Source organism: Hetaerina americana, unplaced genomic scaffold (genome assembly GCF_022747635.1).
Source record: "Hetaerina americana unplaced genomic scaffold, ioHetAmer1.1.p SCAF_4, whole genome shotgun sequence".
In the NCBI taxonomy this organism is placed as follows: Eukaryota; Metazoa; Arthropoda; class Insecta; order Odonata; family Calopterygidae; genus Hetaerina; species Hetaerina americana.
The window spans coordinates 98,733,812-98,751,835 of record NW_027286985.1 but is presented as its reverse complement, the minus strand read 5'-3'; the positions used below and the strand labels follow the sequence as shown (position 1 = coordinate 98,751,835).

At 42.7% G+C, this 18,024-nt stretch overlaps 1 protein-coding gene across 1 annotated transcript in view; it reads left to right on the top strand.

The window, feature by feature from the left end:
* The window catches only part of sog (short gastrulation), a 510,027-nt gene that overhangs the window by 255,258 nt on the left and 236,745 nt on the right, over positions 1-18,024 (top strand). Inside the window, exon 3 of the mRNA XM_071590828.1 lies at positions 12,010-12,142. Within this exon, the coding sequence (XP_071446929.1) occupies positions 12,010-12,142 (133 nt within the window). The remainder of the gene's footprint in view (positions 1-12,009; positions 12,143-18,024) is intronic.

Below are 18,024 nucleotides of genomic sequence, written 5' to 3'. Positions count from 1 at the left end.
TGGATTGAACCCCAGCAGGGAAATAAAAATGCAAGTGCCAAGTCCAACGACGGCCATACACGCGAGGATACAATCTCGAGGGAACGGATAAGCGCGTGGAAAAAGATGTCACAGCAATGGGGGCCATTTCACTCGATTATTTATTGTAGGCAACCTAGTTGTTAAGGTAGGTTTTGGATGGACGCAAGCTACCAACCAATTCCCGTGTCTATCCTCACAAAACACAACCCAACTTCCTACTCTACAACAAACCTATCTTAATCTCTGTGTACTTCCTTCCTACCTTCATCCCGCCCAACATCCCTATCCTATCCCTGCCCCTTCCTCGTTTTCCTAACATTCTCCGCCCCATCACAGTCTTCAACATACCACTGTCGATCAATATGCTTTACATCCATCTTTCATGTTCCTTTTTGATTTCTCCCAACAATCCCCTCTCCTCCCCCACCGTTCCTAGCACTTCCTCGTTTCTTTTCCTATCTGTCCGTAATGGGCGTCCAGGACTTTGCTTTGATCAAAGTGTGTTGAGATATGTGAAATCACGACGGAGGAGTATGAGGAGAGTTGGGGGGGGGGAGAGTGATCACATCCTCCCAGGTTGCACGTTTTTGTTCGCGGGGGGGCGGAGGGGAGGGCGTAAAAGGGCCCCGTTCATTCCCGGGCCTCGACCGCTGGCTGCGCCCTCTCACATCCGGCGCAATTCGCGAACCCACCCAGACTCTCCCTCTGCAATGCGCCCCGCCTCCACAGCCGCCCCCCTCTGGGTATGTGTGTGTGTGTTTGTGCGCGCTGGTTATTTCTGTCGGTTCACGCTTGCGTGCTCCTGGGATCGGTGTAAGCGGGAGAAAGGGAAGGTCACCGCTGCCCTCCTGACCTTGTCGCTTGCACACTCTCACTCCCTCATGTTATTCAAAACGGTGAGCAGGGAGCGTCTTATCACGGAATTTTAGATACGTTCCTTTGGAGAGAGAGAGAAAAATGCATCCTTTGTGGTGAAATCCTTAAGCTCCGCTCGTGGCCTTTTGCCTCGGGGGGGCAGCGGGATCAGTACGTATTTTTGCTGCGGAAATTTGACAATGGACGTCATGTTACCCGATGCGTATCGGCGGATAAGATTCACAGCTTAAACCTCGGTCATTTGATATTTATTATTTCCTGGTAGGGTGGGTATTAGGTGAAATGGCATGAATGGTGCCACACTTCCTACAAACTACAAATCAGTTTCCAAGTGGTAATTTGCTCAAACGGAGACTTGATCCAGTAAGTGGCAAGGTCCTATTTTATTTTCTTAAGCTGTACAAATGCGAATTTTCAAATGATCATAACCTGGTTAAGACTTTTTAGAGGTTTGTGAAAGTGCTTGAAAGCGTATTTCATTTCAATGCGTCATGAGCACCAGTAAATGATTCCGAACTAGATGGCTATTACATCTTTCAGCTAAGTATCATCGTCAACTGAGACACAGTTTTCACTTGCAAAAGAAGAAATTCTCAATGCTCATTTGCAAGTATTGAAATTCCAACAGAAATGTATTTTAAAGTTCTCTGAATAGGTGTGGAGCATTTTTCCGATTATGTTTTCCCTTGCTTTGACAGCAATTTTACAGGAATCTCATCCCAAAATATGGTAGGTAATATGAGTAACGCGTAATATAGGCATGGGTTCGCAAATTAATACCAAAAAAATAATCGATCGCCATTTGTCCACTTGGGGTTGACTTATTTGAGGATTGTTTTGGTATTCCATCAACTTTGTTACGAGATCAAAAAGCTTGTCGATGAAATTGAATTGTTACGATCGAAGTACTTTTTGTTTAATTTGCTAAAACTTTCACCATTGCACACATAAGTAATTTATATTTTATTTTTTGACTTTAAAAAATTGATATTAAAATCGTTGTTTGGTATTCCATCGAGGCATATTTTAGTAAATTTGTTTTGTAGAAAACAAAATTATTTACTTATCATAAAAGATTAATGTTTTCAATAAGGTATTTCTTTGAATATGAGAAATTTTCATATTTCCTCAATCAACATCAAGGCATGTTAATTGTTGTGTCACCATCAAATTCAATGTAATTAATTGTTATTTACTTTCCAGTACACAATCACATAATCATTCCTTCATTTCTATAGTTATTCAGAATATTTTCACTACAAATATATGTTCCAAATATATTCCAACTATAGCTTGAGGCCATTCAATTGAACTCGTCCGAATTTCCAATAATACTACTTCGTCACGCTCTGCGGGTTTCGGAAAAGTTGAAAATTACGTTCGGAGGGCATGGTGAGTTGGACTCGTTTTATATGCTCTTGTGAATATTTTAATTCATTTTGATCCAAATTTTAAAATACATCACAACTGAAGAGATGCCTTCATCATTCTTTTTTACCTGGCAACTGAATTTATTTCGATTTTTGCGAGTAGCTATGGGGAGTGCGTTATGTAGATTGGAATACCCAAGTCTGCAATATATTATTGTGGCAATACAAATGGATTGCAATATTGTAGGAAATATAAGACCAAATTTATTTTACTCTGACATCACCATGAAAGAAAATTTACCGGAAAGAATTATTAAGTAATTAATGAGAGTGAAGGAAAGCTTTTATATCCTTTTTTGCATAATTAAACTTGCGAAAATCTTGTAAAAAGTCATTGAATCATTAGTACTTTCTTCGTTATAGCAAAATATATGTTCTTGTCGTCAGTTGATTGTTCATTCATTGGCACTAAAAGTAAGTTTAATTAATACAGATACCAAAAATTTGAATAAATGGTCTCATACGATATTTATTCGTTCTGTGATTAATTAATTCTGATGAGCTGGGAGTATTCTGCAGGGAATGGGAACTTTAATTTGTGTATAAATGTCTCTATTTTGTTACAATTTCTTTTGATATAACACATTGCTTGTGTTTTACACCATTAAAAAGGTTGGGTATGATATATAGCCTTTAATGAAGATATTACTAAATTACAATATCTAACATTAGAAGAATATAATAATTAAATAGCACATTATTTATATTAATAAACTAGCAGCAATAATTCTTGCAATTAAAAATTTTAGGGAAAATATTGTCCCCAATTGTGGGATAGTTCTTAATCCTATGAGGTAATGAATATTCAGAGCATGGGTTCATTTTTTAATTCTTGTGAAAAAAATATTGACTACACTGCTCAGATTATACTCAACTCTTACCCTTCTTCGGCAAAAAAAAAGAGTTGCAGGGCTAGTTTACTTTTTCCAGGGATTCGTTGCGGAAGCTTTACGTTTGACAGTGTGATATGCACATCTCCGAGGGATAAATCCCCACCGATGAAGATTAACCGCTGTTTTTTCTTCTTTCCTTCAAAATCTGGGGCTGAAATCGATTTTCCCGGCCTATATGGCATGAAACGGAGGGGTGAGCAGATAAACAGGCGCTTTGCAAGTGGAAGGCAAAGCTTGACAGTTCTCAATTGGTGGTTGTACATCTGAGACACGTGTCTAATGACATCTTTAACCCGCTGGCACCATCGTTTATGTGAAGAGGATTTAGCGCGAGGCTATTTCCCACTCCCCTCGTCCACCCATCATCCCTCTCATCTCCCCTTTATTTCACTACACCTGTATCAAGCCGTCCTACCTACATGGTTCACAGCCACAAATTGTCGTGTGCACATATAGTTCACCTGAATGCTCCACAATACTTCAGATTAAGAATGTTCTACTTGTATCTATTCAAATGATATTTTCATTGAACGGATTGTCAACCAATTGGACAGTGACCACTGGTGTCCACTGCTTAATATTTTTTGGCAAACTCGGATTAGCTCATTTTTACCGAAAATTTGGGTGAATATACATATTATATTCCTGAAAAATTTTCACCTAGATATCAGTAGGCACCATGGTGTTTCCGAAATCTATTGCCTCCAGTGCTATTAAATGCCTGACATATATTATTTGGCTGACACTTTTGTTGTAGTTTGACTATTCTTTTTAAGTTGAACGTGACTATGCGATCGAATAACTCCGAGTGTAGTGTTATATTCGATCTTGTCTTAATTCTAAATATGTAATTAAGGCTAGATGCAGTCTAAGGAGTTCTTTGTCACTGTTTCCTAAAATAAGAGCCTGAATTCGTCACTTCTTTCCGAGCAGCCTCTCGAAACAAACTATTTCGATTGCAAAAGAGGAAGTAGCGTAAGGTGGGCGGGGGAAGCCTATCGTAAGAAGAGGAGAGGAACTTTTTTCATTCATTTTTTTAAATCATCATTAATTCCCCCCCCCCTCTCTCTCTCTTAAACCCTGTAACGTCTTCCCTCAAATTCCAAGAAACTGCGAGAGATACTATTGCAACTGTGCTGCAACAGTAACTTTTAACGGAGTCATCCGCTAATATGTATTTCAATGCAACAATTTCAGAGGGCAAAACACATCGAAGGATCGGAGTTCGAATCCCGGTCAAGGTGAATGATTTTTACACTCTAAAATTGATGAATTGTCTTCCCTCAAGCTTTGCCATAGCTCTCGTTTAATCGCTTCCGATTTCCGTCGCTCCCATCGGCAAAAGCACCCCTTCCCTCTCCTAGAAATGGATGGAGTGCTCGGATCGGGGAGGCGGCCCCGGGAACTCATCTCCACGCGAGGACGCTCGCTCCCCGCCCGCCGTTGCCATAGGTTAGTGGCTGCCGCGTCCGCCGCCGAGGTGTAAGGGGAGCTGGGGACCCAAGGGCGAGGGATAATGACGGAGGTGTTCGCGAGGGAGGGGGGGGTCCTCTGTCTCTCTCTCTCTCGCAATCGGGGTGTGACTCTTTAAGGGTAAAAGGGATGCGGGGGGGAGGGTTGTGGGAGAGGGGAAAATGGGAGACCGAACAATGCTCGGGGCGGGCCACGAGCTATTCAAATGGGTGAAGAAAGGCCACTTCCGGCCCACCCCTCTACCGCCCCTACACCCCTTCTTTTCCCCACCCCCTTCCTCCCCCCAGAAAACCGCCTCGTCGAAAAATGCGCTCACGTTCGCGGGTTTAACCCTTAAAGCCATCTCTTTCCGCTTTGCCATATTTCTCAAGCACGATCACTTATCGACATGACTTTTAGCATTTAAACCATACCAAAGTGCACCAAAAATTCAAATCGGTTCGACATGTATTTTCCACCTGTCTTTCCCATTGCAATCAAGACTCATTTACCACGTATTGCTTAGTTATTAATCACAGTTCACCGGTCAAAGTCATTGCTAACAAGTACACCTGCTGTTTTTTTATCCAGTGAAAGTTATTCTTTCAGGAATATTTGCAGTATATTAAAAGTTGGTGTACACACAGCCTCTCGTGGTGTCTCTCGGAGCATAGCTTAAGTTTAGATGACCTGCTCATATTTTTCACTTTTCCTTAGAAATGGCCCAAACGTTAAATCAGTGACCAATACGTTTATCACAAACCAAGTCTGAAATATTTTCAACTACATAGTATTTTGTTTTGACCTTTCTACATTTTTGTCCCTTATAATTCGATATTTTCATAGTTTTAAAGATCGATTTTCATCAAGTAGAGGGCGTTTCATAGCGAACCTTCTCAAAATACATGAGCGGTTTCTGTCGAGGACCATACCCCTTGTTTCAATTGCTATTGGCGAAATGGTTTGATTCAAAGAAGTTACGCTTTTTTCGTTGCTGTCCTCCCTTGAAAACGTTTGAATAAGTTCATTACCTCCCAACATGATTTTTGATAGCGTCTCAATGAATCATTCTTCGGAGACGGGTTGGAATTCTTTGCAGATCGGATTTACGATGTGCCTGCAAGAGCAATGCAAATAGAATGCCTTTTGTTTCGACCTGAGAAATAATCTTTGACCTTCTTTGTTCATTTTAATCCGAGTCAATACACTGATTGCGACCAAGTATTTGCACACAAAACTGGGACAAAGTTCCGACGATGGAATGAATTTTACACTCTTTGCCTTTCTTTCCGTTTTCTATTTGAACCATCTACGTTGAAAGTATTCAAGTGTTTATATCAGTACGTAATTGCATGGTAGTGCAAGGCATGTGTATCGAGCAAAATCTAGGGTCTGTAGGAAATCTAGAATTATTTAGGAAATGTATTGGAATTGAAAATAAACAACTTGACTTTTCCTTATATAATCTGTGTTGTATTTATTTTTTCAAATTACACTTCGACAAAATGTTCACTGATATTATTCTTATTGTGTTCTTGATAAATACTTTATACAAATAATCCAATCCATTCCCCTCTATAACATCAGTGGAATTTATTAATATTTTCAGACAGACAGAAATCTTTGTTTAAAAAATATATCTTACTCTCATCATTGAAACAGGTGATTGATTTTACCACCGCTTCGTTTATAGCGTAAACAGTCACCAACGTAGATTAAACGAGAGTTCGTAAAATATATGTCGATACATCCCTTTGGAATACTTATTTCACTTATGTTTTCCATCTGATCTTCGAAACAATGTCCCTATGGATGATGGAATTTTTTCCATTGGCAGGTTGAGACGGGTAGACGGGTGGTCAAATTGAATTCACCGCCGGAGTCATTATCGGCGAGCAATATATTTCGCGTTTCACGTTTTTTACGAAAATGTACCATTTCATGAAAAATAACTGAATATAAAATACTACATTGCATTAACGTTAACCACAATAAACGTCTTTAGAGCATGTCTCCTTAGGGTCCTCTCTCATGAATTAATTTTAACTTTCGTCATAGCAATAGTAGATTCTAACATGTCAATGTCGGTAGATGTTTCGCTGTGAATAAACTAGCTAACTCAGTAAGCCAGGGGGTGTACGAAAATCGGCGATTACTCCCGACCGAATGTTTGACGGATGGATATCCCTTAGTTTTCATAAACCTAGCGTACCCTCGTCATGATGTTGCTCCATTAGCACTTTCTCCGATTGACCCATAGCAGTATGGATATGATGTGCATGTTCAACTCCCCCGACATCCCATTAACCAAGGCAAAGTTTTAAGCATTTACTTTGATACGATACGGCGGTTGCTGGATAATTTCTCTCTTAATGTTTTTTTAGAATTTCCTTTTCCGATCTTATTTCACCATTAATGGATTTAATCATCCACTTTGTTGGAGCCACTCGTAGATTATCAATTGATCTCCACTACCCAGATTCTATTCACATCGCCAAAAATATTAAACCCTCAGCATGTGATTTATAAATAAATATTTATATTACATATATATGGGTGTGTGTTTATATATATATATATATATATATATATATATGTATGTACGAGGGTCATCCGGAAAGTAGTACCCGTTCGTGCCGCATGAAGTGCTGACGACGCGAGTAGCCGCTGGACGAGGTCAGATAGCTTCAGTGGCTTGTCTGCCTTCTCTGAGCCAAGTTGCGTGACGCTAGCATTGCCTGTGTTGTTTCTGTGATTGTTTACAATGTTTAAAAAAATTGAGAACGCCGCCAGTTGTGAAGTGAGGGCAGTGATTAAATTCCTCAATGCAAGAAACGTTCGCCCATGTGATATTCATCGCCAATTAAAGGAGGTGTATGGAGACAATGTAATGGACGAGTCGTCTGTTCGGCGGTGGTGTCGCAACTTCAACATGGGGAGGGGGAACACACACGACGATGAGCGTTCGGAGAGACCGTCTGTCATTACAGACCAACTGGTGAGCTCAGTTGACGAATTCGTGAGGAACGATCGGCGCGTCACAATTGATGACATCTGTGAGCATTTTCCCAATGTTTCTCGAACAATTGTTCATGAAATTGTTAAACACCATCTGCATTATGCAAAAATTTGTGCAAGATGGGTCCCTCGCGTATCTCAATGAGCTGGCGGCGAAGGACTATGCAGCAGGAATACAGAAACTTGTCACACGTTATGACAAATGCCTTAATTTGCTTGGAGATTATGTTGAGAAGTAGTTTAAAGTATCCTCTTTCAAATAAAATTTTTTATGTTTGTTAATATTTACTTTTGTGTCTTTATTTCACGAACGGGTACTACTTTCCGGATGACCCTCGTATGTATGTATGTATGTATGTATATATATACAGACACACTAGATATATGTGTGTGTGTTAAAACTAGGGGAGGTTTTACGCTTTCGGCGCTAAGAATGAGTCTAGTCTCTTGGTTAGCAGGTTTGAAGGAAACACCATACCTTATACCGAATGAAAATTTGGCGGGAGAGCTCTTGAAGCCCTCAAGGTATCCGTTTTGTGCCGATTCCGTGTGGTGTTCATAGGACATGTGGTGTTGTTAGAGGGAGGCGTTGGTAGGGTGACGCAGTTCTCATGGCACGCGCACCACAGCGCCTCGGAGGCGAATAGGAGTAATTTGATCGGCACGCCAATGGAAGGAGAAAACCGGTAAATTCTCCCATCCCGCTTGTTTATTCAGAGATCCGGCGAGCGGTGGAGCGAACCGGAGGCATTCGAAACCCGCACCAATCGTTTAAGGGCTTGTCTCATCTCTTGGAAAGATTCCATGACGATGTGAGAACACACCGTGATTTGCATTGTTTGCTCACGTCAGGCGACTCCTGTTTCGACCTCTCTCTCTTTCCTGCTGCTATCTTGGGAGAGTGAAGGTGACACCGCGGAAGTCTCCCACTTCAGATTTTGAATTTATAACGTCTTCTTTGTTCAGCGTCGGAAATCGGGAGGAGTAAACTTGACTGCTTTTTTTTCCCAATCGATTTCCTTGCATCTGCACGGTGCACCTGCTCACCGCAAACTGGCGCATGGGAAGGAATGGTAATCCCTTAGGAGAGTTTGAGAAAATCGACACTCAAAGTGGCGTAGGGAGAACAATTCGGTATTGAAAAGGATTAGATTGTGGTCGGGTGGGATTTTCGGTGCATCTCGAGTGAAAAGATGTGACTGTGTTTGTAGCTGAAAAGTTAGGTGATCAAATCTCATTCTAGAAAAAACCAACAAAAACCTAGTGTGATTGAGCTACCTGAAAATCTCCTTTGGACGAGCCTCATCTATTCCTTTGCCAGCTTCCATTCGAAGGAAATAACAAACAAATGGATGCATTTTGATTCCGGTAGAAGATCATAAAAAATTCACTAATCATGCCTATGAAATGAAGACTTCTTCGTGGTATCTACATTCAATCATCCACATTATTTCAAATTCTAACACTCCTTAACGTCCTTCATTCTTTGGCGTCACGAAATATTCACGTCCCGCTTTCAATTGTGATTCGACTATATTTGAAAACGTGGACTCAGGAATATGTCTACTGCATTTCGTCATATTTCAACCAAAAAATGTTGCTTCCACCTCAATGAGCAGGATTGATCTCGGATTGAGGGATTAGTTAAGCAATAATTCTCTCTCAATAAGTGAGCCATAGGCCCTTTTTAAAGGCTAACTGCCGTTCCTGACCTCCAGTAAGCGGGTCAATCACGCGTCGTTTCTCGACTTCGCGCAAAATTTCTCCATTAAACTAATCAAAAACCTTTCAAACGAGAGTTAATTATAGATGCATACCTTACACTTTTAAGGCATTCCCTCTCGGTGCCATTGCAAACTTCCATCTATATGACCGATTGTTTCGCTGCGTCCTCCGGCGAAGGTTTCCATGGTAACATTGCTCTCGCCCCTCTGCGTGACTCTGTCAATGACGCAACCCTCTCTCTGCTCCAGTTTCCCTCCAACCCCCTGACAATGGGATCGTGGAAGTCATGAAATGTGAAGGTGAAAAAGAAAACATTCTCGTGTGCAGGATGCAATTTTTTTTTAACCGTGCGCGACAAAAAAACAGCCGTCTCACTTCTTCGGAGCCGGCGAAGGGGCCGTTGTTGCCTGGACAGATCAGACGGATTTATTACATTTTTGTCGAACTGCTTTCATGACAAATTGCCCTCTCAGCCCATTTCATGCTAAGCTTCCCATTCCATTAACATTTCACGTTAATGGAAAATTTCTCAAGGTTTTCCGAGAAAATTCATAGAAATGTGTCTCAGTTTCCAAAGAAATACAAGGATGTCAATGGAAACTGCGACCGAATTCCGCGGATTGCTATTTGTAAAGTCTTGTGTAGATACACGTACCCATAGAAGATGCAAAAAAGGCTTTCGCGCAAAGGCTTTCTTAGCGTTTGCGGCCGGACGATGGTCTGTGAAATTTGTTTTCGTGGTGTTTTTCTGATCCCATTCAATGTAAAATGATTTTTGAGCGAAATTTGTTGAACAGTTTCTCTTTAGAGAATCTTATTTTTTTTAAATCACAGGGTTCGTTTTTCGTTTATCGATATGAGAAACTAATAATTGGCGTTCGGGTCGGAATGCCCTTTTCGCATGCAGGAGGTCAAGGTTTAAAGCCCTATTCTTAGCATCCGTACTGATGTGCAGTTGAACCGAGTAGTCTAATCCCTAAAACCCTAACCCCCTCTCCTCCCTCTGATCCCAAGGGAACCTCTCGCCACCGCCCCACCCCCAAAGCATGCGACACGACCTCAGTAGTTGGCCTGCCCTCCACCCTCTACTTCACTCGAAAACTCATAAATTCTCAAATGAATTCAACATCACATTATCCGGGTATTTTCGAAGACAACCTCAAAGCAATGCAAGATCCTCTCTCTTATATTTTCCAAATTTTCTCTACTTTCTCTTGTATTTCATTTTTTTAGGCATACCTATAAACTTCGTTTTATCGTACTATATGCAATCGGTTGGAAATGAGCATGGGAACTTGGTGTACATACCTTGAGTTCCACATTTGACCCTCCAGCGGTGGAGGCCTTGAATGATGCTCCGCACGTCATTCTTCCCGTGGTGTGTCTGTGTGTTAGCGGCAGTTGAAATGAAACGTTTTCAAACCGCGTAAATTTTCGATCGATCGGTCCTCGCGGAGCAATTACGAAAATAAATCCCCCTCGGAACCGGTCGCCGACGAGCGCCGTCGCTCCGCGTGACAGACCACCGTTCTTTCGGGACATCTCCGGTGATGCGATGATTAATTCATGCATGGAACTGGAGCCGCAGAATAGTGGACGCGAAACTAACGCGAGCCATATACAATATTTCCTCGTGATTTTTAATCGGGATTGCTATTACTTCATCGGGTGCTTTGAAAAAGAGATATTAAGTTATATCAGTCGATATTCTGTGAAGGAGATAGGTCCTTTTCGACTGACTACGCTTTTTCCGAGCAATGTTCGACCTTGATTCTAGAGTAGCAATGAGTTCCCCAATATTAAATTCGTCCATCTGAGGCGCCTCTAGTATGTTCGCGAGAGACTTAGAGGATTATGGAAAATTAAAGTAAGATCAATGCGCCGAAAATTGTTTTTTTAGGTGAAATAACTGGCCGTGAAAACGTATGCTATTAAATCTATGAACTAACATTCCAGCAATCCGTCATCTCTGACATTTCACTGTTCGTGACACCAATTGGTCCCAATAAAATCGCATTATGCGGAAAGACAAACGTCAACGTCGAGGCGAATGATTTGATTGATCTGAAGCTTCGTCTTTTTTGTATGGACAGGAGACCATGAAAATTAAACTCACCGACGAAATACCAAGTTACTACCATAAGGAATGAACTCAGCACATGGTCTCAAGAAACTCGTCGATTCGTTTTCCCAATGTTGTCAATGCACATCACAATGCGCCCACAATGGAGCGCACACCATTGGAACGTTTCCCCATCTCCTGTGCACAGCAATGTGATTCGAATTTTTCCCGCTTATGTCGCTCGAGTGAAGATTTGTCGGTCTTTTCACCGCGAGGTGAAACACCGAAGTTCCGATGGCCAACTCCTCCGTCATTTTCGAGACAAGAGAATTCCGCACTTATCTCCACATAATATTATGCAGAGACCTGAGCAATGGCTTTGGCGTCGGCAGAACCCTCGGGCGTTCCCCTCCGCGGTATATCTTTGTGTGCGTAGTGAACGGCGTTTGATGGTCTTTCCTGTGAAACCGCTTGGCCTTCTTTTGCATGCTCCTTCCGGTCACTCATTTTCATTCTCTTTCTTTGGCCGCAGGTCCAGAAGAAGCGGAGGGTGGTCGCCCGGGTGCACTGCCGCAACATCAAGACGGAATGCCCCAAGCCCAGCTGTGACGAACCGGTTCTGCTGCCGGGCCGATGCTGCAAAATTTGCCCAGGGGACCTTCACAGTAAGTGAACAACACCTGCTTTTCCTTTTTTCATACCTCCCCCGAATAGGCACACCTCGTCTGCGATCTGTGTGCCTGTAAAAAATCTCTCTAATGGAGCAAAGTAAATTATTCGTTTCGCCTATAACTTTTTACAATACGTTTCATAGGTCCTGTGTCTATCGGCTCCTGCCCTTGCGTGAGACTTGCTTGCTGCCTTGCAGATCGTTGAACATATCCACAAGGCATTTTGACTATGATTTCTAAACATGTCGGTGCTCTCTTATAATCCAGCAATTTGAGTTCAACAAATATATCGTTCGATAGAACGCATAAAATGTGCGTGGAACCTACTAAAAATAATATTTTGCTTAAATCTTCATTTTTTTTATTTTTCATTATGTGATTCCCTTCTTCGTTATTCACATTGTGATTTCAGCCTCGACTGTAGTAAAAGGATGCCACGAATAATCTCAAATACAACGCGTATTTCTTTTACTTTAGAGGGTGCCAATCCTTTTGATATATTAAATCTTAATCCCTTAAGACGCATGACTTGTCCAGGAAAGAGACCACTTGGTTTCCATGTATGTATCCAAATTACGTATAGCATATTTTGGATGGTATGGTATAATATATCACTATCCAACTGTTTGTCGTCCTATTCGTAATGTTTTAGTATGAGTGCGCTTTACATGTATGAATTCCTAGCCTTTGTCGGTATTACCGCCCTTTAGTTATGGAAGTTCATTTTTTGTCATGCGTCCCGTTTTTGGGGAACTCATTACGTATTCCCTTAAGTAAGACACATGCTCATGCAGAACAACCATCAAGCAGATACTTGATGGAAAGGCAGTCGTTTTCGAGCAGGTAAGGCGTTTTGATGAATAAAACTCCTTGGAATTTTTTTTTAACCGAAAGAACCAAGTTTTTATATTCTTTGTGAACATACCGTGGCACGCCCTTCCTATGGATGAGGGAGAGACAAATCCCGGGTTAGGGGAGACACCCACAAATTATTTGGCCTATCCTTGACCTTCCTTTGATCTTGTTTGTATGCAATCAAACCACGTACAGCTCAGGCAATTAGGACAGCAGCTGGATTGCTCACTAGACTATTGTACCGGGTGCTATTTGCATTAGCTGATCTGCTGATGCCATGTTTGATAAGTAATTAAGTAGCGCATTAACACGCCAGTGATGATTTTGGATTTAGGTGAAAATTACGAGGCCCAAACCGCAATCTAAACATAGTAAGCCGTCGATAAATGTTGGTATTATTAATTTCGCTAGCCTTGAATCTTTAAGCACGACAAATTGGCCATTCTCTGGTCATATAAATGGCTTGAGTATATTTTTGATGCGTAATTATGTGGTTTTTAACCGTGCCTGGCCTTTAAAAACTTTTAAATCGCATCAGTGAATCCAAATTACAGTTTAAACAAAGTACAATATTTATAAATATTGGTCTCGTAAATAAAAGGATATAAAATAGCTCTGAAAAGATTGGCCGCTGGGCTTCGCCAACAGTGTTTTTAATTTTTCTTAATCGTTTCACTGAAAATTAACACGAGATCATCAACCCCTACGTGGATACGTACGTCATATCAACCAACGGCTTCCCCTTCGATCGCCCATAATGCCACTCGAGGCTCCACGACCATCAATCTGAAGGTTGATTTTGATCGGTGAGGTTAAGCTACCCTCGCGCCAGGAAATCCGCCCAATCGCCGGGTGTTAACGGGCCCAGTCTCCTTCCCTGCGCCACTTGTGACTTATTAAGACTAGTCATGAACTTTTTTTTCAAAAATCGTGGTTACTAGTCAAATTTCTCTCTTCATGACATCAGGGTCGATGCAAAGATGAGAGGTTTTTATGGTAGAAATTCAGCAACTGCGGAAGTCATTCCACTCAATATGCACCTATGGGATCTTAATTTCCTCAATAAATGCCTGGACACTTGTGAATTCGATCAGTCTAATGTCAGTTAGAAGTTCCAAGGGCGGAATCACCCAGGACAATCTATTCATGAGTCGTAAGCTCTTGCCACTGGACTTGGACAAGACGAAATTCTTTGGAATTCCCTGTAAAGTCTCGCTTGCACCCAGTCTAAATCTTATCTTCAAGAACGTTTTGTCATCTTTAAGATTAAACCTAGGGTTTAGCAGGGTCTCGCTTTCCATTGTAACCCGTGTTATAGTATCTCCTGTGAGGATCGCGCCTTCCAGGTCGGGGAAACAGCGCTCAAGAGAAGAATTAGTCATGACCGCGCATTACGTTGGTAGGTGGGAATACCATGGCAACGGTTTACGACTGAAGAGTGGTGATCCAGGGTGTAGGGCTAAGGACGTTAGGGTCTGTGTTCGATTCCAGGTAACGCCTACAGCTTGCACCCAAGGTTGAGCATTAGGTTTTTCTTCTCCAAGAGGCATTGACCAACTAATCGCCCCTCAAAACTGAATGAGTGAATGTTACCAGTCGTGTACCTTCGTGTTTGATGAGATCTATTCTCAACTGTCGCCTTCAAATAGCCTCTGGGTGATTACTGTGGCTATAAAGACACGACGTTTCATTTCAAATCTCATGCATATTCACAAATGCATATGCTAATCGAGGTAAACCCCAATGGTATTGCATATGTCTCCTTATTTGCCGACTGGTCCCTTTCGATTTCCACGGCCGTTGTCCTCTCTGACCCCCTGCTTTTGAGGCACCTGCCAGCGTACTAGTGCTGACGTTAAAATGTCAAAATAGATTTTGACAGTTAATGACAGTGTTCGTGTGAACCCTTATCTGATTAACGCCGCGTACCCCCAAATTAGAGATTTTCTCAACTTCGTGATATTTGTAACTCGGTTTAGGGGTAATAGAAAATCTATGAATAAATGATCTAATGATGAAAATGATGCATATACGTGCATAAGACTAAATCCGATAGGTAAACGTTTTTGATAATTGGCGATCAAATTGAATATTATTCAATCCTACAATTTTATCCATATCGAAAAATGCAGTTAATTGGTTAATTTGTATTTTTTATAATTGGATGTCATACTATTTATTGGCATAGCGTATAGCTTTCTGGCATTTTTTTAAATAGGCAGGAGTGTCTTGGTTCTCCGATTGCCACGCCTCGATCCAAACGATCCGTTCACGGCAGCCGTCCGACGACGGCCAGTTTGGCAACACGGCATTCATCGAAATCATCAACTTGTAAAAATAATAAGATATTTGCAGATTAAGGGAGGTCACAGAGAAACGTTTAGTAAACTTAGGAGTTGTGAGTGTATTTTTTTTAATTTCTTGATCCGGGACAAATAGTGGGGCTACACTGATAATTAGAGCGAATAGATAAAGGCGCTAAGGCACCCACCACCTGCGGTGCGCTTCACGACACACAAAACACCCACCTTCTGGTCCCCTTCGTCTTCTCTTCTTCCCTCTCTCCTCCTATTTCCACCTCCCGCCCCCCCACCCGCGTCCATTGTCGCGTGGACGAATTCGTGGCGAAGCGTTAAAAAAAAAGAGCGAGTGAGTGAGTGAGTGGGGGTGTGGGGTGAGTGTGAGGGTGAGAAAGGTAGGGGGAGAGGGGGGAGGGTTGCACAACGAGTCGCCACCGAGTCGCGCGGAGTGGCTCCTCTCTCTCCTCCCTCCTCCGATCCCCCCTCCCCCCGGGTGGGAGGGGGGGAGAGAGGTGACGGCGATGGGTGCAGCAGACTCGGGGCAGATTCCTCCTCCACCCCCACCACCCCCCCCTCGCACCCTCCCCCTCGGAGGGCCGTGTGAGTGCGCGCGTGTGTGTGCGTGTGTGAGAGAGAGCAGGTTTCCTCCCTCTCCCCCCCTCCCCATCCTCTCTTTCTCGACCCGCCTCGACTCCTCCCATTACCTTTTCGAGAGTCTCCTCTCCTGCTGCCCCGAAGATTAAGACCGCCGTCGACGACGTCTGCGAGGTGCCTCACAAGAGCCTCGTCAACATTCTGGCGCCAGGCGTCAACGCAGACTCCCTCGGCTTGAGACTCCGACACCCCTCACCTCTGTCTCTCCCCCTCCGCCCCCTCCCCCATCCCTTCTTCTCTTCTCCCGCCAAAGCACGGCACCTCAAACGCCTCTCCCTCTCCAATCCTCCTCCTCGCATAGTCAGCAGTCCCCCCTGCCTCTCCCATCTACCGTACTGTTGGATGAATTCCGCGGGCGTACGTGAATTATCCGCGTGCATTTCCTTGCCGATTTTGATTTTCCTTAACACACCGAGGGATTGTCTAATACGAGTTTTTCGATACTTTTGATGACCTCAAAATGTATGTGTATATGTATATATATATTTATATATATATATATATATATATATATATATATATATATATATATATATATATATATATATATATATATATATATATATATATACACACACAAATATACACGCTCACACAGTGTGCGGCGCTAAAACCGGGCATATTGCAATTCGCATTTCCTACCATACTATAGTTCCACTGGAGGTCGCGCTGGCGTTCTTGAAACCTATAGGCATCTAGTAAACAGTCATAATCTCAAAATGGCCGAGATGTTGCGTACAAGTGCGGAGCACAATCAAAGAGCCGCTATTTTCAAAAGTGTTCGCGCAGGGCCTTATATTTCCAAATAGTTTGATTCTTCTGGCACGCCATATCAACTGTTTACGATATTCTGGCTAAGTATAATGCTTCGGAGAAGTCAGGGGAAGGTTTCAGTAACCCGGCGAGGAAATCTCATTCGAGGAAACGTGTGCTCATCCGGATTTAAGCGCCGCACCCTTTGTACATATATAAATTATATATATATACACCTATAAATATATATATATATATATATATATATATATATATATATATATATATATATATATATATATATATATAGGTCGTGGTAGTCCAGTGGGTAGCGTTGGACTGCTGACCAGAGGGTCCCGGGTTCGATTCCCGGGAAGGCACTCTGGGCAACTGCAGCTCCACCCCAAGCTGAAGTGATTTTTCGGGTATGAGGTCTTCCTGGGAAACCATAACCGGCACAGGGAAAGGAACTGGCCCCCCTACCCTGATGTGTGAATTTCACACGCCGTATAGGGCTTAGTACTGGGTGATCTCTACCATCACCTACTAAACCGACCTTCGGGTTGATTACTGTGTTTATATATATATATATATGCGTGTGTGTGTTTGTATACATATATATTTATATATTCGAATATAACGATTTTAGCGGTCGTGTTTAAACTGCGTGCCTGAAAGCTATCCAAAATTCACTGTGCCTTCTTCATGACCTTAACGTTTCTAGTCACATTTTGGTAAAAAATTTGATCGCTGAAAGCAATCACTATTCACCCGTTCCGCGATTCAAATTGCGAGAGATAAATGCTTCATTATCATGTAACCCAGAAAAACGTGAATTCTTCCGTGGGACATTTCATTTCCGTTTACTAACCGACAGAATTAACTCTGCTTCGACTTTCACTGCGTCAACTTGTAATCACAAATGCCTAACTTCCAGCTGACCTGACGTGTCTCGCAATTGTCCAATTTGATGGTGACAAGTGGGGTCGTGCAACGCTCGTTTTGTGAGCACAAAGTTTGACATGTCCACCTGGGTGAATGCCACCCGAGTGTTTTCCCTAGTTGCCCTCGCGTGCCCTGCATGGTCACCATCTCCTCTCTTCGGTGGGGGGGGGGGGGTAGAGGTGGAGGGAGGGGGCGTGCCATCGGGGCCTTCCAGCGACGCGCCGCCCCTTGGACTAATGAAGGGAAGAGGAAGTGCTGGAGCAGTGGAGGCAGCGGCCGCCCCTAGCCAAGAGGACGGATGTGGCAGGGGCGTCAGTGTGTCGGAGAGGCGATGACGATGGCCGGAGAAGATAAAGTCCGCCCCTTTTC